This window comes from Macrosteles quadrilineatus, unplaced genomic scaffold (assembly GCF_028750875.1).
Source record: "Macrosteles quadrilineatus isolate MER2022 unplaced genomic scaffold, UCM_ALF_1.0 Scaffold_8__2_contigs__length_117827958, whole genome shotgun sequence".
NCBI classification, from domain to species: Eukaryota; Metazoa; Arthropoda; class Insecta; order Hemiptera; family Cicadellidae; genus Macrosteles; species Macrosteles quadrilineatus.
The window spans coordinates 48,021,802-48,045,233 of NW_026542601.1; the positions used below are offsets into that span (position 1 = coordinate 48,021,802).

Genomic DNA, 23,432 nt, shown 5'->3' on the forward strand with positions numbered 1-23,432 from the left:
TAATCAAGAAACTCAACGTTGAATACTCCACATTGTTTACAACCTTATGTCTACAACTTACACAGCACATTGATGGTATGTGTGCTGACAATGTTCTCGCTGAGTTGCATATTGAGTCCGTGGCAGATCACCACCAGAGCTCTCTTGTCGGTGTCCACCACGGCTGTAGTGTTAGACATGGTTATCCAGCCTCCCTCAGGAGCTACAGCGTTGCGTTGCGTAGCGTTGCGAACACTCTTTCCACCAATCAGCCACTTGATGTCTGCCGGAGGATTGCTACCAGCCGTCACGCAGGTGAGTGGTACAACGTCTCCCACACGAGCCTCCGTAGGTCCTGATATCGTCACATGGGCTGGTGCGACTGGAAATTAAATAGTGTAAGGCACATGATTATCGTAAAGGATAAGGATTTTAGAAAAGTATATGGAATGGTAAATTGTTCACTAGCACAAGAAACGATACACTTTACACAACAATTAGAATATATAATTTGTTCTCAAAAATATGTTTGACAAAGGAAGATTTTAGTCAAGCAGTTAAGCATTAAACCTCACTTGGTTAAAAGTTCTATTAGGGACAGTGAAATATCTTGACTTTTAGGTAAAGTGTAACATTTTATGTTCTTCTTGTGCCAGAGCACTATTTTCTATTCAATTAGGCAAGTCTGATGAAATATGAGAAACTAAGCACCCTAAACACAAATATTAGGGGTGTTTTATGTATAATTAAAATATCCTAAAAATATTTTTTTTACTTGTATGTAGGCCTATTGAAAGACCAATTATGTCTTAGGAAAAGGGGTATGGTTAAGTAAAGGCAGCGAAGACCAGCCTTGAAATATTTGAACATGAATCTTTAGTATCATATTATTTCAATACTTATCATTAGTATTGCAATATATTAGTTATTATTCATCCATAGTATAAGGTTGATTCATTCAACCACAATCAAGATGGACCGTTACTACAGTTCTCAATTTTGAAAGTCTTTTCCCACAAAAATTTAAATAAAACAAAGAACATCGTAATAATAACAAAGCTACTGAGTGAAGGTATGGTAATAATTATGTCACAAAGCAGTATAAACTGAGGACAGTAAACTGGTGTGTTTGGGTGGAAGGGCAAACATCAGCTCGTAAAGCGTCAACTTGGGTATCAAGGGAAATGGACAGATTCTGAGTCTGCCTGTTAATCAACTGCCTACTCAGATTGAAAGTTGCACCAACTTTAGAAGGGGTCAAATTCCCATCTTAACTAACTGCTATCACAACTAAACCTGTTTAAGCTTGTTCAAATTAATGCCTACCAAAAACTTTCAATACTTGATTTGTATCATAAAATTTATAAATGTTTACATGTAAAATGTGTTTTTCCGATGTACAAAAATGATTTAGATTCTATCACAACGTAAATAAGAAACTGTGGTTATAAATGTATAAAATTGCCTCTTAGTAACAGTTAACCCAGCTAAAAGTGATCTAAGTAAGGAAAAGTGGAAGTTGTAATCAGTCAAAGATCATTCCTCCACTTGTAGATAAGAATAAAGTACATGGTTTCAATAGTATAAAAAAATATAATTTTTTCCTAAATCTTATACATATTTAAAATTTTATGGGATTTCTTAGATTGAATATTTTCCGATCTAATCTGAAGCAATAATTTTCAAAGTTGAAAACTTAATTAGCAAACAGAAAGCAGCTACACAAACACAGTTTATTAGGGCAATTCAGTCCTAATACTAATGGGACAGGTGTGTTAACTTTGTAAATGACAGCTCTTAAACTTTGCACAGTTTAGAAATTGACTTAAAACTTTGCCAGTAAACAAGGTTATCCCGGCGTACCAAACTCTCTCCGTTCTTTCTAATACTTTCGGCCCGGCTGTTTTTGCAATAAAAACGTCTGTGAATGCCGGTGGATAAAAACACAAATGGTTATTGGAGATTTATGATGATTTTGGATGGAAATAAAAAAATTGTGCATGACTTTGTAAATCTATATCTTTACAAACAAAAAAAAATATAGTAACTAAAACTGTTGATCTGTATTTCGATAGAGTGACAAATTTTTCAAATTTAATCATACTGTATTATGAATATCATGTATTTTTTTAAATGTATTTACCTAATTGGAACACTTATGATATATATTTTAATGCCAAGTAGTATTCTTGAGGATCACCTATTATTTAAAATATCAATCTAATTGAAAAAAAATTCTATTACGAAGATCATTTGTTGTCTGGTTGGTTCTATAAGAAGTAACGTGTTATCTTTACAAAACTGAATACATGTTTCAGTAGAAATAAAGTTACTAGTTAAATTGAAATTATTGGTAAATTTAATAACATCGAGAACATAAAACTATATTCAGCTTACATAGAACTGTGAGCGTAACCTCGGCTTTGAGTGGGCTTGGATTCATCACGTTGGAGGCGTCACACCTGTAATAGAACATTTTATATTAGTAACATATATAGCTTTGAGACAGTAAAATTACCTTATTTTACTGACTCTTGAGGGTTAAACAACTGTTTCAATCATGAATATTTTTTTATCATTGAGTTATCTAAAAATTACCTAATTCTGTATCCAAGATAATCCAACCTGAACTAATAAGTAATTTACAGTTATTTACACTAATAATGGACCTAAAGGTACTTTAAATTTGGTTTCTTGGTAAAGTAAATAAACACACTGTCGGTTTTCCAATGTCTTGATTATTAGATTGTTTATAATTTTATTCATAGAGTTTTGCAATTGTATTTTTAGCTATGAATACAATGATTCAGAATGGAATGAGATGATCTGCACACCATTGTTAGCAGATTAAGCTAGATTAAGATCAGCTATTTGTTTAGCCAGAAAAATTAATTTTAAACAGAAAGGTAAAGGAAAGGAAAGCTGGGTTACTTTTATACTAATTCCTCTTTTAACATAAATCACTTTTCCCTACCATCTCCGAACTCACCTATACTTTGCCTTGTTGTCGCTGGAGTCTGCAGTGAATGTGTATATATTCTCAGACAGTCTACCAGCTGTTCTGTACGCCATCCGGATCTGTTCACCGTTCTTATACCAGATCAGCTGAGCCGGGGGATTGCCTCCTCGAGATCTACAGATCAACTCCACGGTTTGTCCTCGGCGGATCGTCTCTCCTTCCGTGTATCCCTCAATGTACGGCAACCCAGGGGGATCTGGAATAGTTTATCAAAGGGTTAAACATATTTGCCAACAAAAAAGAGGTTTATTTTTTGTTTACCTACCAAAAAAACAACTTCAGTACCAACTACATATGGTTAACATATTTGCATGTTTAACAAAGCTAAAATCTGTACTCAATAGTCGAGGTTAATAAATTGAGTTGAGGGGTCTAATGAATGATACAGATTATGTTGAATGCAAGTGTTTAGTTGTACTCATTAAATATGAATATCAATAATCTGAACATGAAAAGAGAATAAGGTTACCTTCTGTTACTGACGGATTGAACTTAAAATGTCTTTCCTGATAAAATGTATTTCACCTCTAACAATTAATTGGTTTATAACGAATTACTTTTAATCCCTACAAAATCACACAGTGTTTCATGATCTTTTACCACCCTTATTATTTTCCCTGAATCACATCCGATAATCCTAAGAGACAGTAAAAAAAAATACTAACACACACAGTTTGTATATGAACCTTTGCGTCCCTGGCTCCAGGTCCATTGACTAAAGCAGCTCTGATTTAATGTTATTTATACTTTTAGAATCTATAGAAAGTCTGCGCACTTACATAATACGCTGAGTTGTACAGTGGTACGCAGAGGCATGTCATCAGGCAAGGCCTCATGCTTGGCTGCGCAAGTGTAGTCTGCGTAGTCGTCCTCCGCAGTCGGCTGCAGCGTGATTCTGCTACTTACTGTAAACCTCTTCGCTCTCTGTCCCGGAGTCTCTACTTCTATCACTCTGTCTACTCTCTTGTCTATAACAAAATACATAAATAAAATAAAACAACAGAAGGGTTCACATATTACTAATAACAACCAAATATGGGTTATTTTCTTTATGTATTTTCGTGTCTTATAAAGCTTAAGTTCATTGACATGGACGGTTGGCTAAATTTGTCTATGAGATAAATCAGTTGTTTGCTTATATTAACATTAGGAAGTAATAGTTTTTAACATATTATCTAATTAAGCAAAAATAAATTGGTCAAGCTAAGCTACCTTCAAAAGGAAAGGATGATAAATAAGCTAAATATATTTCTATACTGAAAGAAAGTCATAAGTAAATATTTTATGTAATGCTTTTGATCAATCACTTTTATACTACAGGTATATTGTTATGTAGTTGAGATAGCTAAAACAACAATTACCAATTTTGTAAGAAACCAGTATGTACTAATTAAAAAAAATAGTCAAATATCAACATTTTGCAAATAGTGGGAAATAAAAAGTAGAATATTGCAATGCAACATTTAGTATGTTTAAATTATATTAAGGTAATCTTCCATTTCATAGTTTGTCATTTAAAATATTTACATTAATAACATCTATAGAAAAACCAATAATTTATTACTTACTTCAGTAAAAGCTATTACCAGGTATTTATTGGGATGACGATAAAGAAAATCTACTATCTACTATCTAATGTAAAACTGACCCACCAATAAAACCAACAAGAAAAGAATGTTGGAAGAATGTTACCACAAATACCAAAGACAACCACTCAATAGTATTAAACATTCAAGTAAGGAATTTGAAGGGAAAAGTTAAACAATAACATTCGTGTTGTTCTGTTCAATATAAACACACACGTAGTTCCAACAAAACTCCAAAGTCGAGTTTTACTGTTTCCTAACCCAAGAACAATTTAATTGTAAACTGTGACTTGCAGGGTTTCTTGAAGTATTCGCGGCTGACTTTACTTGCTTAACTTTCAGCTTGACAAACTTCATGTGAGATCATTAAATTTCCTAACTAAGTTACGGTATCAGAGCTCTGTAATTGTAAATCAGCTTTGAGAGAATTGCAAAACAATATTATTACAAAGCTTTTTATAAATCAGAAAATAAGATTTTGATTTAGATAGAAAATATTCTCACATTAAATCTTCAAGTTCCTTTTAAATTGGTTTCAAAACTGCAACATCATTGAACAATAAACTTGACCTTATTTAACTTACTTATTTTTTTCAAAAGGAGAAATTATAATCCATATAAGAGATTATAATTTCTCTACATAGATAACCTATAAAGATTCAAGGATGTAGACCCATTTTCTTTATATCGGTTTAAATGTGAATCGTAATTTGATAGCTGACCCCTCAGTTAAATGCATCAATCAGATTGTAAGCAATAGACAAATCAGTTTATGAAAAGCATTTGAATAGACTACTTTTTGATAATTGTAATCTCAGGAAGGTAGTTCACTCTTTATATTGAATGTAAAATAAAAATAAAATATTTCATTAATAATTAGTAGCTGTATTTACCTGATAATTTTCTTAAGTACACATAATCATTGAATAGTAAGGGTATTGTATAATCTTTTTGCCCCGGAAACAAGTTTTGAGCCCTATGAAAGTGTGCAGTTTGCGCAAATGTCCTCTTGTAAAAGATAATTAAATATTATAATATATTATATCTATTTGGCAAGTGTAGATTATCTTACCCAGTTTGAGCTCCACCTGTCCTCTGTACCAGACTATTTTCGCCGCAGGTTTGGAGTTCTTCACAAGGCACTCTAGCTGAAACTCTTCATTTTCTCGTATCTCTATTTTTGAATTGGCCGTGTGGTTGACCATTTCAATGGAGGATGGAGGCGCTGCAAGCAAAACATTTTGTCATTCTCGAGGCTTATGGTAATGATTAGCTGTTGATAAACTTTTGAAATGAAATAATTTATCAAAACAGGCAAAGTTAGGGAAAAATTTCCAATTTTTTATTCTTAACCTAACAAAATAAATTTGTCAGCTTCACATAATGTTTTAAATAAAAATTTAATCCTAAAATTGGGGAGGGTAAAACTCATTCTATTTTAATATATTATCTCATTAGACATCTTCTACAATCTTTGGACATTTCATCTACAAATCCTAATGGTGCTTTTATTTAGAAAAATCTACAAATTATTTGAATATGTGTTAAATTTTTGAACTTTACTATTTAAAATTTTTTAAAATATTTCAGATATTGACAAAAAAATTCTAAAATATAACTACTTATTAAAGCTTACTACAATCATTAAACAGATGAAAATCGTAAACATTAAGTAAATCTTTACACAAAAAAAGCATAAATCACGTGAAAAATCCCAATAAAACACAGGTGAACAATGCACCACCAGTCTATACACAGAGAACAATGTGACAGTGAATAAAAAGTGGCGAAAGAGGAACTAAGAGTAGTAACATCCATCACTCAATTAGAGCAATGGTGCCACGACAAATCATGAAGTAGGGGGGTTGAGGGGGGGGGTCATACATCAGGTGATTTACTGAACCCCGGACCTGGTGACAAAACACACTATTAACATGTAGTGGGGACCGATTCAACTTTGAACTGTATGTTAAGATGTCGATTTATTAATATTATTTTACTTGCAATTTAAATTCTTGTAGCATACAAAAACTAATAATTTTATCTGGTGTTCAGCAGAATAACAGGTTAAATTGTCAGTTTATTAGATACCCAGATAAAGCCTATTTTGTTGGCAAATAAATGTCTTCTTACGTACAAAATTAATAGATTTATCTGGATTACACCGTTAAAAACATCAACTATTGTCGAACTGATACCTTTTTAAGGTAAACTTACATTTTTTTAAGGTACGGAATAAATTACATGCAACAACATACTTTATATGACATTTTTACAATTCATTAGTATAGTTCACTTGCATAACCTCCTTGATAGCCATACAATCGGGGATGGGGGGACCAATGGATTTAAGTAAGCAAAAAAGAAAAATTTGAAAAGTAAAAATACTTAAAATTATTAAATTAGTATAGCAATTTTACATCAAATTCCTCAAGCTTTACAACTCAAACAACGTTGAAAATAAAAATAAAACTTTTACTTTATTACAATTATTGAGTAAAATCCAATAACTAAATTTAAACAATTAAAACGACTCATTAAAACCACTCTGACAAAATACTCTTCCCACAAAGGTAGAAAAGGAACTCGTAAAACAGGTTTGACGACACTCGATAAAGGAACTGAGTGATACTGATCTTGATTCAATAAGGGGAGAGATAGGACGAGAGGAGGATCTATATAGGAAATGTGGTGGGTTAGGACGAGCTGATAACGGGACAAAGTACTGGCGAATGGTGTCATCTCATGTTGAATTAAACATCACGTCTACAACACTGAGAAAGGAGAAACTGTTGTTGATGAGTGACAATCTGGGGGCTTGGAATCAATGTTGGACCTTATAGTTTAGTAACGAGTATTATTTAATTGGATGTATGTTTGATTGTTGGATCATTCAGTTGAATACGAGTATTATGTCCTATGGGACAGGGTATATGTTGTTGGGTTGTTGGATCGTCCAGCTGTCTAAGACCATATTTATGATGTGTACATTGTAATCCATTATTGTCAAAATGTCGAGGAGGAAATTGGGATTCAAACTGTAGACATTTAATTTGCACCTGTTTATCGAAATGTATTTTTATAGCATCAAAGTTAAAGTCATCAAAGTTTATATTTAGATTCACCTGCATTTTTATTCAGAAACTATAAGTTTATTAAGATTGAATTGAGCAAAGACAACATTTGTATTTACATGTATGTAAATGCATGTTTAAAACCTGCGCTAAAATAATTTATACTGTAAACGAATCACTCTTTCATCACCGATCTCTAACCCAAGATTGACTTGTGTTTGTTCAGCTAAACCATTATGTTTGCTAACTCGATGTTAAAAATGAAAATAAACTGAACAAGAAAATATATTTACATGGTCTTGTTTATTCAAACGTGTCCTTAAAACTAAAGACGTTCTACTGTAAAAATCCTCAGTGTTTCCAATCATCGAAGCATGCCATGTTTTATTCTTTTTGTGAATGTTGAAACCCACCAACTCAATGACACATTTTTACCACACGAACAATGCATTTCAAACCCGATATATTCCGTCGCTTCAATGATCCTTACAAACACATTGAAGTGTGATGGAAATAGTGAAAAGCACGGAACTTCCCCTCATACTGTCACTTTGGGGGGGGGGGGGGTAATTGAGAGAGACTACAGTAAAGGAATAACAGTTCGTTGGAGCGTCCTAACACAAATACTGTCCCTGCTCAGGTCATATAGATACCCGGTGTTCCAGAGGTCCCTAAGGAACTCCCTGTATTCCAGGATTTGACGTTCAAGTGTGTTGACACAGTCCACAGTTTTACCGAACGACTTCTTTGTTTTGAATATCTCCACGAGAGAGTATTATTTGTTGAAACGAATGGTTTGTTTATTTAAGTGGAAAGTGTATTCTTTACTGTGTGCTTTATATTGTGACTTTAAAATCTGTAATAAGCTTTGAAAATACAATGGCACATTTTGCTGCATTTGTAGTTTACGAGAAAAGGACATTGACATTCAAACGATGATTGTAAAACATAAAAATCTCTCTCAGCAAACGTAAAACTTTGTATTGTTAAAACTGTTCTTGTTCAACCGATTTTAAACATTTTAAGAAGTTAATTTGTTGTCTAATAAATAATTAAAATGTTATAACTACATAATTTAGGAAAGAGTAGCGCAATTGATAACGAATTTTATATTATTCCAATTAAGGATGATTACGAAACTTATTCGTGACATTATAAAATACTGTACAAAAAATATTAACAACTTCAAATTCCCCAAGCTAAAACCACAACCGCAAAATTAAAACAAGAAGTTAATTGGAAGAATAATTGCATTAAAATGTCAATTTTCAAATTATTCCACAACTTAAACAGAGAAAGGATTTCATTACAAGGACTGGAGCAATATCACCTAACGGCTTAACGTTCAAAATTCCAACTCTCTCTGCCTCGATTGTCGTCCTCATTATAGTATCGTTTAGTCTTCAACGATTCTAGACCCAAACTATCATTACTATTACCGATGACTTTTAATAATGCAGAAGATAGGCAATATTTTGTAAGGTAATTTAATTAAATGTTGCTTAAAATTAAAGAATGAACTATGCTATTGTGACCTTGCTTTTATTACGTTGTATTGTAATACTGAGAACATTAAAACGCTTCGCAAATATGGGTTTGATAGTTTATTGATTCTCACATAAACTCCCCTTGCTATTAAACTAAGAGTTTATTAATAAAACAAGAGAAAATATAACTGAAAACATTCTAAACATTACAATTTGATTGTTATTATTAGGCCTCAAGGCAATTAACCAGTTCATTTAAGTTTATCTCGTATATTTACAGTAATTAAGCAATGCTGATTGAAAATGTTATTTTTGTTACTCACAAATAGCAGGGTGTTTATTTTGATCGCTGATGTTTACGATTTGGCACTTTCATTGTTGAACTAACACCATCTATTTACACTATGTTTCAAACAAATAAATTGTCAGTTATAATTGTGTTTAATAAATGTAATAATTAAGATGAATTAGAACTAGGCCTGAGCATGCAATATAAACAATTAGCTAAAAGCCTTTGATTTCTGTGAGAGAAAAATTTGTGTAAGAAATGCAGTTTTTGCACTGCATAAAGACATTAGGCCTAAATTTATTATTTTAAGATCATCGCTGTTTATGATTGATGTTTTATTAGTCTCACTGTACGTTAATATTGTATAAGTATGGTAGATAGTGGATATAATACGAGAATTCCAGGTTCCTAAACTGTATATTAATAGAAGAGCACAATACTACGCCAGTAAATTATTTTAATTGTGGACAAAATAATAATTTTTTACTAATATCAGTTTTTGATGATCTCTAGTTGTAATTAGTGTAAGAGATATTTCTGTTGTTTCAGCACTGCACATTGAAAATATTTATTTAATATCATTCATAACTGGCTCTTGAAATGGTAATAGTATGTTTGTGGGTCCAGTGATACCTTAACATGCAATTTTCATTAAAACTTTATTAATGCTTTTCCAAACTGTATTACAATCGAACACTGCAGCATTAATTTCGTATCAAAGTGTAAATTGTGTATAGGGAACTTTTATTTTTGCTAATAAATCATCGACAATTTTCCAATTAAACACCGAAACAAAATGAAGAAACAAATCACGAAAACCCGACAACCAGGGACAGAGTGGTCGCTGAGTGCAGTGTTGTCAAGTGTTGTCGCTCCCTGAACAATAAACATATTTAATTGGGCCAAAACGCACATTTGAGACGCGGAGGTCGCAACGCGCATGCCTCACTGGATCGATGGTACAGTCTGTTCTCCGTCTCACTCACTCTCACGGCACTCCCTATCTGCGCTCTCTCTCACACAGTCCATCCAGGTATCTTAGCTGATGAATTGCCCCGCCCGACCCCACATTTGACTCATTACTGACCCCAACATTTGTTGGAAATCGAGAGTGAAAGTGGTCATGTGGATTTTGAAATTCAACAAAATACTATGTGCTAAACATAATACGAATAAATAATGGATTTGTCAATGAAAATATTGTTTTCTTACATGAAAGCATACACGAATAATAATACTAATTGGATATAAATAGTAATTTTACGCTGTGTATTCTATCACATAGTGTGATCGCCTTCATCTTTTACGATGCAATTCCCGCCTAACACAGATGTATCCATATTGCTGCATCAAGTTTAACGGCGCGTCCGATGCAATTGAAACTTTACAACAAAAACGTGCACCAGCTCTTGCAAACTTCTATGGTATTTGTAGTGCTTGTTCCATTGAAAACGATTTTCATTCAAACGTCAAATAGAAATTGCAAGAAAAAGTGTTATTATTGTTATTAATGGTACATAGATTCCACACTTTGTAGGTGGGAAGCATTCATTTAGATGAGGACATCCTCTACAGATTGTATACTCACATATGACGGAGAGCCGGGCGTCCGCCCTGATAGCCTTGTGGAAGTTCGCGGGTCCGACCTGACACTGGAACTCTGCGTCGTCCTCCAGAGAAGCGTTCACTACTCGCAGGTTGAACACTCCGTTTTTACTGTCGCCGATCACAGAGTAGCGCGGGAAACCTGGGATCACAGAGCTGAACCCTGTAACAAAAGTGCACCTCAGTATCTGACAAATACATAGTAAATAACTAAAACCTATTGTAAATAAACTAAAATGAAAACTGTTACACAATGGAAAATATATACTGCATTTAGTATTTTCTTTATCAAATTGTGTGAAGGTGAGGTGTAATTGCTACATATTGAGCAAAGTTATGATGATTTCCTTTAGCAGTCAACGTACTTAACAATTTTTTCCAGTTGATCGGTTCTCTTTGCACTAGAAAAAAAGGGATAAATTACAACAAATATACATTACAAGATTTATTTGTTTTCACAGTTCGAAACAATTATACGGTCAAAAATAGGCATTTATTATATGAAAACATTAACACTTTAAATTCCATAAAAAAAGTTTAGAAAATCTTAGATTTTCACAGCCAAAAATCGCAATAGCAACGAGAATCACAAAAATAGCCTTGTTATTACCATAATATTTGTTCAAAGCTAATACAATTGAGAAGAAACAACCGTGCAGTTATTCATTCATTATTACGAAATTCTCCAACAATTATTTATTCATATTGTCTAATTTCCATGAATGCAAACAAAACAACTAGATATAAGCTCGTTCTAATACTTGATAAGTTACATATTTCAGTTGAAAGCACTCCAAATAACTCAACAGTGTTGGCAACACCACTTCACCTAACATTCTATTGTAACAATGCAATTTTGAGTACTCATTTGTTAAAATTTCATATTTAGAGTACGTTTATTGGCAATGGGTTTTAGCAAAATATTGTATAACTTGCGTAAACCAGTGTGATAATGTAAAACAAATATTAAACCCGACTCAATATTCGTGGTTATTCAATGCGACCACAACAAAGCAAGCCCTCTGTTTTGTTTACCTGTTTTTGTTACTGGACCTAGCGGCGGTGGACAGTTGAAAATCTATATTATTTTTAAACCACCACATAGTGTCCATTGCTTTGGTCTCAACTATTTGTTTAAAAAAAACTATACAGTTACTAGAACAGTATGTGGTTATGGATACTCAGTGAAAACTAACAACACAGAAATGTCACTTCAGCTTGGTTGAATTCCTAATAGTGTGGTTGTTTCGAATTACAACTAAATTCGAATTCAATCAATCATCTGTTAGTGATACTGTGTTCAAAAGGTGTTTTAGATATTCTAGTCAATGCTACCTTAATAAGCATTTGATTATAGTCCACAGTGGCATGCTTTACCAAGAACATATATCATCTGTTTTGTGTAGGCTAACTTAGCATAATGAGAACCATACGGTCACAAAATAGTCATCGCTGTACAATGTAGCCTAATTTGATACAGATTGATTATAGTACTTTATGAAAATGAATCTGTATTGCAGAATGTGTATCGCTTGGTATAAACCCAATCTCCAAGGGTCAGTGTTTTTACTTTTTTTGAACCATGTACAGAAAAAGGTTTTTAAACCAATTTATTTATTTTTTAACAAGTATTTATTTACAATCTATTCTATACTGGAACATTAAGTAAATGTCCACATAAAATTTATAAGGTTGTAAACATGAAGCATGTATAGATAGCAATGATGATTAAAAGAAGGTCATGAGTAGGAGGTCTGTGCATCCCAACAGCGAACTAAACGTTCAATAATTCTAACAGTAGGTTTTATCAGCTCAACTTCAATACTAGAGGTTTTCGTTACTTGATAAAACTGTTTCATGTACACAGCCACAGCATAACTGAGTTTTTATTTCATTTTGGAGGAGGTTTATACAATTACTGAACACTATTTTGTGGCTAGTTTTCTGCAGAACATGTATCTGATAGACTGGTACAGTGTTTCTGACAGTTTATAGCATGCTGTACACGCTCAGGGCAACTAGAAACATCGTTATCAATGTTTATGATACATAATGTCCATCGCTTGAACTACGTGTTTTCAACAGTTTGCAAAATGAACGTTTCGATACCACAACTTTTAATGTGTCAAAACACGACTATAATGAAGTCATATAACATAACCCAATCATATTTTATGACAGCAAAATTGTTAATTAATTATACGTCGTTACACATTTACGGTCAATTGGTAAATATTATACGTTGTAAGTGATTTAACTTTTTTGAACAACACATTTGATTTTCTCAGAAACAAAACATTTTTCATTTACGTGGTGCAAAACAATTGTAAAAAAATTACTAAAAATCTTAGAAAAGTCAAACAAACAGTTTCTTCCTCAGACAATGTAGGAGTTACGAGTTTTTACATAAGTAATTGTTAAACAAAAAAAATACTATTAAATGTCCGATTGAGTAACATTTCCCAGTTTAACCTTACAACTTTCAACTTTCAAGAGCCAAGTAAATGAACAACACAGAACAACGTGCAAATGTGTAAGAAACGCAGCATCTCCAACGCAGGGACAAATCATAACGCAATTCCCAGCCCTCATTTGCACACAAAACACATAAAAACTTTTCCCATTTCGCCATTCTGACTGTAGATCGCAGATGTGCTCGACAAACCCACAAATCTCAGCAATTAGAGGTTCGGGAGCCAGTGATTATACGGATAATTAAGTAAATAATTGGCACTCGCCCCGGTAGCTAAGCCAACTTGAGCAGTAATATCCTATTGTTCCCCTTATTGGTAAAGCCCGAGCAGCGCAAGTTGAAAATCTACCTTGGGTGAAAGTGAAAGGTAAAACAAATAGTTTGCGATCGCATCCAACAATGCAGGTCAAACAAAGTTAAACGAGAGGAATCCTTATTGTAAAAAAGTGGATATTAGATACTGTACCAGGGAAAATGTTTTGCAAATAAAACTAGCAAATGATAAGACTAACCATCTTGCGATTGATTGTATGCGTAATTGAATATAATTTCATAAACATTATTTATAAAAAATATCTTAAAATAACTTATCACGTAGCATTTAACTTGGTGTAGGCCTATGTATTGGCATTGGAACCTAGCGGTTTACAATTACAATACGATATTTTCAGTGATCATAAATTTTATCAGTTTTAAAGTACAAATTTATTTATTATGATATTAAGCAGAAAAAATCGCTAATATTTATAAGGCCGTATATCTATTAATAGCTTAAGAAAGTTTATTGTAAGGCTTTAAAAGAGTTATGTCACAAAACATTTGCTGAGTGCAAACGAAACTGGGGTGTTTGCAGACTAGTTTGTCAAAAAGAATGATCTGAAATAGGATAGAATAATACTTGAGCCTCGGTATAATAACAATAAGGAAAATACGCAGTACTATCAATTCATTAGCTTCGATATTCCTTGAATACGAGAACGAGGAAAATCAGTGTGGATCTAAAATTACAGTGTTCAACCATACTTCATCTATGGTTCAACTACGCTGATGATTAAGTATGACCACAATGTAAAGTTTATTGCTGCTTGATACACACTCACAATATTAGTAAGTCATAGATTAAAATTTCAATTGTAATACATATATACGTTTCATTCACTGATTCTTATTCCGTCACTTCACTCTAATATATCACGCCAACAGAAAAACAGGATTACGGAAATGAAGACGCAGTGACAGTTTGTTTGTGACGGTCGACCGAATCACCGGGGATTGGTTGTATCCATCTAAGCAATTCCTGAGATGAGGAGGGAGGCATAATTGTAGCGGAGTTTATCTTATTTTGTATTCCCGGGACAACAGATGCCTTCAAACGGCGCTTCCTAGAAGATGCATTTTCCACACCACTGGACCAGAAAGCATTTTAAAACCGGCAGTTTACAATAAAGTCGGATATCGGAACGCGGGATTTGCATTTGCGGAATTGTGGAAAATTAACGCTCTGCGCAAGTCTGGGGAATTGCTAACTGGATCCTAAATGCGATACTTAGAGATTCCAATGGAGCGATGAGGTGAAGGGGTCACGGGTTCAAGCATTTAGTTTCCGGCCGATCAGAGAATATTGCATTTATATAAACTCAGTAGCTGTGAAACGTTTCTAATTGAATTTGCAAGTTTCGTAAAAGTATGAAATTGAATGAATAAATTTCGTCATGTGGAAGAGAACAATTAATTCTTCAAAACCATTAAAGCCAATGAATGGTATGTGCATTTTAATATATGTAGCTTTAACACAATTAAAAGGTTTCTTTCATTTTATTTTAGGCCGTGTTTACGCAATGCCAGTAGAAAAACAACCTATCTGCCAACTAGTCTGATATAAACGCGGCTGTACTACAAATAAGGTTTTCCTTATATTCTGTACATTTATTTCAAAATATAACTCGTAAAATCGTTTGTGCACTAAATTTTAATGATGTCATTTTGGATTGACTTATCGTCAACTATGAAAAAATAAAATATCAAATTATCTGCTGTCGCCTTTGGGTTCAAATTTCTCCTACTAAATTATGCGTATTTCGGTGCCAACGTCATCGTCAGAGCCAAATAAGAAAAATGTTTGCCCAAAGAGGTGTGTGGAAAAGTACACAAACAAACCTCAATGGTCAATAGTCGAAACCACATAAACATGTAAAAAAGTATTCGATTGTTATTCAGCATAGTTCTTCATATTAAGACGCGTGTACTGGCAGGAGTATATGAAGGCGCTAGACGTGTGTCCAGACTCACTATGAAAACTCAATTATTTAACCGTATCTCATTTCTACGATTAAAGTCATAAGTAGCTGTTCCGCAATAGTTTTCCCTCAATTTGCAAATCCCCAGTTAGAGGGCGATACTCCCCGCAGCTCGCCGAGTGTCGAGTGCTTGTGTTTGTTTGTGTAGTGTTGGGCTCCAGTCGCTTTATCTAAGTCGGCTTTGAGTAACTGGGCTATAATTGACACGATCCTACCTCCCCCTCCCCCTCCCTCCACGCCATCACTCCAATTATCCCTTCAACTTAAGTTCGCCCATCCAATTAGTAAGCTATGCCAGATCTCAGGCTCAGGAAAATATCGCCATGGAGACGGAAATGGTGGGATTATTTCATTATTTTCTACGTGTTTGCATTTTAAAATATTATGCATCCTCATTTCTCCTATAATGTTCCTGATTTACCTAATAGAACGAAATTAAATATGTATTCAAAACTATATTTAACTAGGTTTATTGTTTCTGTACCACTATCTGGTGAAGGATTAATATGGATGCAATTAAATAAATAATACTCCGATACTCCATGGTTTGCCACAAAACCAGTGTTTCCACATTTTGGCCAACCAGGACACACAACTGCTGGTCGTCGGAGTTGGGGACTTGCTACTACAGAGATACAATAAATAAAGTACTTATACGTTACATAAAGCTAATTATTTCACTAATTTTTACAATGGCCATCGATTTTTTCTTACTGAAATAGTGTCCAGATTGGTTATTCCGTTTATTCATCGTTACATATATTTGAAATATTGCATTAATTAAAGACTGGTTCAGGTTAAAGTTTAGGAATTTTGAAATCCAAAACACCAAAATAATTATAAGTACCGGATGATCAGGGACCTATTTATTGACTTGCGAGAAATTCCTTTTCTCTCGATTAGGTTGCGAGGTGGCGTATGCATTTTTCAAGGAGGCATTCAATAACTACATACTACATGTTATGAGGAAGTTTTCGTTTAAAATTTAAAATCTTGTTAGACAGCTTAACAAATTGACATGGAATGATAACTGAGAAAAACCTTACATTTTTATGGGGAATCGCATATTTATATTGTTTCAAACACGTGCAATTAGGCTAGGACCTTTGAGTTTTTACCATATTTACTAAAACTAGACAGGATTCTTTTCAACCATGTTTCAGAAATTTAAAGAGAGAGAGAGAAATGATCTCAGCACAGCCACAGTGAATCCATCTCACTCATGTGTGGTATTTTCACATGAATTTACCAAGTCAACAGCTGTTCACAACAAAGTACTCACCTAGAGCAAAGCCATCCTTGGTCCACTGTACGAAGCCAGCTCGGTTCGCGACCTCACATTGCAGAGTCACCTCGCCTCCCTCGTGGACCTTCACGTCCTTCGGCTGGACACGGAAGTACTGTAACTGTCCTCGCACTGCAACAACATGAATACAAGTCAGCATGTAGCAAACTGTAAGTTCAAGAAATCAGTAGGGCTTTAGAAACAGTTCCAATATGATGGTCCTTGGTGTAGTCAAACCTATTCACATTGCAGAGTCACCTCGCCTCCCTCGTGGACCTTCACGTCCTTCGGCTGGACACGGAAGTACTGTAACTGTCCTCGCACTGCAACAACATGAATACAAGTCAGCATGTAGCAAACTGTAAGTTCAAGAAATCAGTAGGGCTTTAGAAACAGTTCCAATATGATGGTCCTTGGTGTAGTCAGTCCACCTATTCACATTGTTTCCCGGTGACCGATTTGCATATTATGTTTAGTAATATACCAGTGGAAACCCCAAGGATAGGTCAACAATTTTTAGTTAGTCTGGAGTTTAAATGTAAATTATATTTCGTGATACCACAGAAAACCGGGTATTTAAAAACATGCGTCTCGGGGATACAATAGCTCCTTTTCTCCCTAGGTAGAAATATAATCATTTGCGAAGGGCATCAGCTGAATAATTACATATTCGTAAAATCCGTTTGCTGATTTTTGGCGAAGAAAATTGTCTGAATTAATAAACTAATCATCGTATTGTATCATCGTATTGTAGTAAATATTTCTGCTTATGATCGTGTAATATTTTATAATTCCATACCACTTTATTGCTATTTAGACAAATTAATCTGTAAAATATTTAAGTCAAAAATATTAATTTTTTATTGTGTTGGCGGAGTAATGCATTATAAGTGAATAACAGCGGAACAATTTTCGTATTCAATAAAAAAAAAAAAATTAGAAAATAATTTTAGTAGGTTTTTCATCAAGATAAAGAATGTACGTTTAGTGAATTATTTAGCTTGGAGATGGTGAAAAATATGACGGAAAATACAGTACATCACACGGGCCAAGGTCTTGAGCTCGGGAAGAAAAAAATAATTATTTAAGACCACAGTGGTGAAATATATTATTTTCTAAAGAAACTCAAACAAATAGAAGGATGTCTACAAGATTACATGAAAAAATGTCATCAAGATTACTATCACAAGTGATTATTCAAATGATTGTGTGTTTTGTATACCTAAAGTACTCATAAAAGTCTATTCATGTTTATTTTGTTGACCACGTCATCAACCAACCGTTGGATACGTTTCCATTGAAAACGGAGTATCATATATCCTAAAACGATACCAGTCAACAACTTTTGAACTGTAATTCTACAGCATTGGGGGTTTTACAGTTTTGTTTCATTTTTGTAGGACCTTAATATACTTAATTTTAATCATAATCATTCCAGCCATTTTCGGGTCAAAAGATCAACAATAACTAACATTCAGTAACTCACATATTACTACGACGTACAGGAACTACCACGTGAGATATGACGTACAGTAACTCACAGTAACTACAACACCATGAACAAACATCAAACACAGTAACGATTTATTTTCACCGATGATTCCTTGTTTCCTATGTCGTAATACGTGTACTGTACTAGGGTGGTTGCAATTATCGTAGATACCGTTGGCTGTGTACAGTAAGTCATTCTATAAAAGGCAAGTGTCTAAGTTAAAATGCATCAATAAACTATGGCAGAACGTGGGTTGAGCGAGGCAAGTGGAACTTTCAGACTACGTGGGTAGTTCTGGGTCACCTGTACACTTACACACTGACACACACACACACGCGCACGCGCATACACAGGTAAATCAGCAGGTGGAGTAGTTGACTGTACTGAGGAAGTTGTAAGCAAAGGTGGATTGAAATATAAACAGCGTGATGGGTGTGGTAAAGCGGAAGGTTTCTTAAATTTGGAGATTCATAAGGCACACAATTAGAAAATACATCGTAAGTATTTTGAGGAAGGGTATCTGCAATACTGGGACAACTGTCTTCACATCTAAAGAGGACTGATTTATAACCCAACAGGTTAATATACAGTCTCATGTCAGACCCGAGCTACCGAATAGTGACATTAGCTAACAAAAAATAGAAATTTACCATTAGCAGGAATTGAACTCGTACCTTTAGGATAGAATGTTTGAATGTAAGAGCTTAAATCATTAGATCGGCCGCACCGCTTTGTCTTTTGACGTTACTTAACCAATCAATTCCAGCTTAGCAATGCTTGCGCTAATATTGAAAGCTTAAACTCTGTTTCGTGGATGCACTGCTCGCCTTCAATCTTAAAGTTGCCGGTTCAATCCAAGCACACTTGATTTTTTTATTGGGCTATCAGTTTGCGATGCATAAAAATCGACGTTCGATGGTAAAAGACCAGGGCTGGACTGTTTCCTAATAGACAAAGTACAAAACTTGAAATGTTATTACACGCACAAAATAAAAAAAACATCCAGTCCAAAATACAACAACAGTTTGTAGAAGACTGGTAATTTTTCACCACAAAGTAGCCCAATGTCTGTTCTAAAAACTAAGATAAAATGATCAATATCATAAAACCTTGGGGAACCGAACAGATTTCTAGGAAAACTTGAATATAGTATTAAAACTCTCCAAGTATCACTTTCCAAGAACTAAAAATAAAATGCAATTATTTTTACATCCTAAGGAATTAATAACGTCATGGCGTAGTTGAAATTCAATCTTAAAAACAGACGTGAACTTAATGAAACACATCTTTGAAAACAAGTATCGATATTTTCAAGATGTCAAGCAAAACACCCCCTGCAGTCTTCCACTTGGACAGGAATTTATTCAATTTATCTTTGATAATTTAGCTATTATTTTTAAAGGCATCGTGCCATCCTTTTGGTCAATTTGCGATATCACATTTACGGACCACTGAACAATATTATTTCCTTGAATTTGAGAGGCAAAGTGAATTTAAAAACTGTTGTTTTTAAAAGAGTTTATTTTCCTGTTTTCTACTTTTACGGATAAATAGGCCTAATAAAAAATATAACTGTTACAAATAAATACGAAAATAAGTCCATTTCAACGATTAAATTTTGTTTTCACCTCACTACCGTGTTCTTACCGGGTGTTTTTAGTCGTTTTACAAACGTTTATTTGAGGCCGTAAGCTACGTATTGCCGTCTTTGCCAGCTGTCATCGTCATTTGGGGAAAGATCATGTTTTTACATCCCTAGGGCCTAAAATCAGCTGCCCAATTACTTTCTTAAAGCAATAATGCATATTAAATACACACTTAGTATCCATAGCATTGCAATATAATTGTTTTATTGTCACCGCTGCCTAGCAACTATTTATTATTATTTTTGCTGATTCCTCAAAATTATTTCTTCACATAAACTTAAAGTTGTAGTTGTGTTGACTATTAGTGTGCATTATTATTGTGGTGAATAGTGGTAATAGGGTATAGTGTGGTGAAAAATAACGTTCGTACCACGGACCGAAATGGTTTTGCAGCTCTCGATCGTTTTAAGTTCTCGACTTTTAGTTCTCGAGCCGGCAGAACCTCATTTTCGGCCCTAGGTACGAAATATACTATTTTATGACGCCAAGTTGTGCTAACTGTCTTATTTTCAATTTCGATTTACACTAAAAATCTTATTGATCAGGAGCCGTAATTCTTTTTGTCCATGGTAAGACCATTACTCATATTTTTACACCAACTCATGCTTTCAATAATACCTAAAATAAATAATATGCAAATGAGTTGGGTAAAAAGCCATGTATCAATAGCTGTCAATCAAATTTACAAATCTTTTTCTTGAAATATTATTTTACAAACAACTGCCAAGTTAATTTTTTGAAGACTCACTAATTAAGAAGTACGTCTTGACTATTAACTTCGGCTTTCCCAAAGTAGAACCACTACTACTCTCACTCATACATATTCCTATTCTCAGTGTATAAAGTAATAGGGGCAATATACAACAGTAGTATAAAGATACGTATCCACCACATAATTGAACCACCTGAAGCTGGTCAGTTCGGTGGTCAATGCACGTGACTTGGGACCACGAGCTGCCCGAGCTTCCGTCACGACTAAGGGTTTGCCAGTTGATGATTTGACCACCGCATGGTTGGAACCCTTCTTGGGTCGAAAGTTTGAGGATCGATCCACTATTTTGGGGAGAAGCACTAATTAAAAGTAATATAATTGTATTATGAAGTTTGTAATTGTGTAAGATATTTTTTACTTTGTACCTTTAGCTATATTCCCTTTAAAATATGGTAGTTAGGCATCGGTGACTTGAGATTCAGGGTAGAAGAATTATATAAAACGCGGTTTTGTGTGTTTAAAAGCTAAATTGGCGAATTGAACGTTGTGGAACATTTGAACACGAGCTTTACTAATTCGAGCTAATTTATATTAAATATACTTTATTTTATAATTAGTACCATATTCATTCAAGCCTTGTTTATACAGTTATTTAACTCGGGTACCAATTTAGCGACAAAATAAAATATTTAAGTGCTCACTTTTTGTGTGCTTGTGTGATTCTTTTTCAATTTAACTTATAAATATTTTACTGTCGTAACAAAGCCAAATCTATGCCTGCAATCAATGCCAACGCAGCCACTTCTGTGTTTGAGTCGAACATGACCTAAGGGCGGCTGTTAACTATATGACTCATGGTCTAGCTCTAGCACCAACCTTTTGTGTATATCCCCTTTGAAAGGTTAATTGATTAATTAAACTCGTGCTCTCTACTTTGTGACAGACCAAGGAATTACCAAGAAAGGTTGTAACAACCTTGAGTGTATGGCAGCCACTAGCTACCAGACGTGGGCAACAGCTGACTGTAGGCGGAGACAACAGACTACTAGGTAACCTTCAGTATAGTGCACGCTATACAGGGAAATTATGGCTCAGTAAGTCCCTAGTTCAGTATGTCCAGTTTTACTATGGAAAGGTGTATGAAATGTCAAAAGTTTTAATGAAATATACCTAGATGACCCAAAAAAACACGTTTTTTCATCCCTTACTTTTTGTTTTACGATTTTGTATGCAAGACTTGTATACGTTTATTTATTGATTTCCTTTGTAGAATTGAGTTGAGTTTTTTTTTTCAGCAAAATAAAATAACAAGCTAGGACGGTATAAGTTACGTTTCTACAACCTGTAATTTTTTACATCATTAAAGAAAATGTTAGATGAATAATTGAAACAAACACATATGTATGCTCCATGCTAATAAGAAAGTTTACAATGAATTAAAAACATTTGTTGACAGGATGGTTTCAAAGACCACTGAAGAGCTACCTCATTGACGCTTAAACCTTTTTATTTACGGTTCATTAAAATATAAAGTATTAAATATGAGTGTTAACATGAACCTTTCTGTTTGATACGAACCTTGTAAAATATGAAAGAAGTATAAGTAGTTTTGTAATAGAACATTCATTTGACTTGGTTTTAAATAGGATGTTTTAAATTTTAATTTTAACATAACAGAGTCTCTTATCCATGTGTACTTTTTTCTGACAACCAAATTTACCACTACATTTTACAAAGGACGGATGAAATGTTTCTAAATTCAATGATAGAGTGAAATATTTATTATATCGAATTATCTCATCAGTAGTTACATAAAATCTTTGAGTTACATAAAATCATAAAATCTTTGAGTTACATAAAATCATAAAATCGTTGATAAATAAAAAAAAACTGTTGTACGAGAAGTCGTAAAACAGTTTTTTTCTCAATGTTTTTATTTAATACATGCTATGTTTTGTACGATGAAACACACAGTAAGAAATGCTGTCAACAGAGAAAATACGATAAGTTAAACATCCCAACCACACAATTTACAAACAGCACATGTTTTACAAACAAATATCAAATTACAAATAGGCTTTAAGACTGAAACGGATTAACACAAAGAGTAAAACTGTATGGAAATGGATGAATCCAACACAGAACGTCGAATTTATTGATGTACACAGCAGAAATGCCACTCGATCAGTTCATTGATTCCACAAACATGGGTGCGCCGTGTAGCATGTAGACTGAATCAGATACAATTAAACCACAGTCCGTGCTTTATCATTGCGTTTGTCGTTTCTTTCTGGATTACGTTTGAGAATTACAGCGGAATCTGTTGTGACGATCAAACAATATTCGAACGTGCATTACACTTTTAAAGTTTACAACTTATTACATTTGTGTTATTTTTTTCTATTTAACTTGTGGATTATTTCACTGTACGTTTTTATAAGCTGGTTGTAACCAACGTTTTATGTTGGTTGGAATTTAATTGGATAAA

At 33.9% G+C, this 23,432-nt stretch overlaps 1 protein-coding gene across 1 annotated transcript in view; it reads right to left on the bottom strand.

The window, feature by feature from the left end:
* Positions 1 to 17,254, bottom strand: part of LOC129000363 (nephrin-like) — a 33,299-nt gene extending 16,045 nt beyond the window's left edge. The window contains exons 1-7 of the mRNA XM_054427327.1: positions 17,092 to 17,254; positions 11,023 to 11,202; positions 5,657 to 5,809; positions 3,778 to 3,966; positions 2,969 to 3,194; positions 2,377 to 2,441; positions 62 to 361 (exon numbers count right to left, since the gene is read on the bottom strand). Coding sequence (XP_054283302.1) covers positions 62 to 361; positions 2,377 to 2,441; positions 2,969 to 3,194; positions 3,778 to 3,966; positions 5,657 to 5,809; positions 11,023 to 11,202; positions 17,092 to 17,254 — 1,276 coding nt within the window. The remainder of the gene's footprint in view (positions 1 to 61; positions 362 to 2,376; positions 2,442 to 2,968; positions 3,195 to 3,777; positions 3,967 to 5,656; positions 5,810 to 11,022; positions 11,203 to 17,091) is intronic.
* Between the last annotated feature and the right edge of the window lie 6,178 nt (positions 17,255 to 23,432).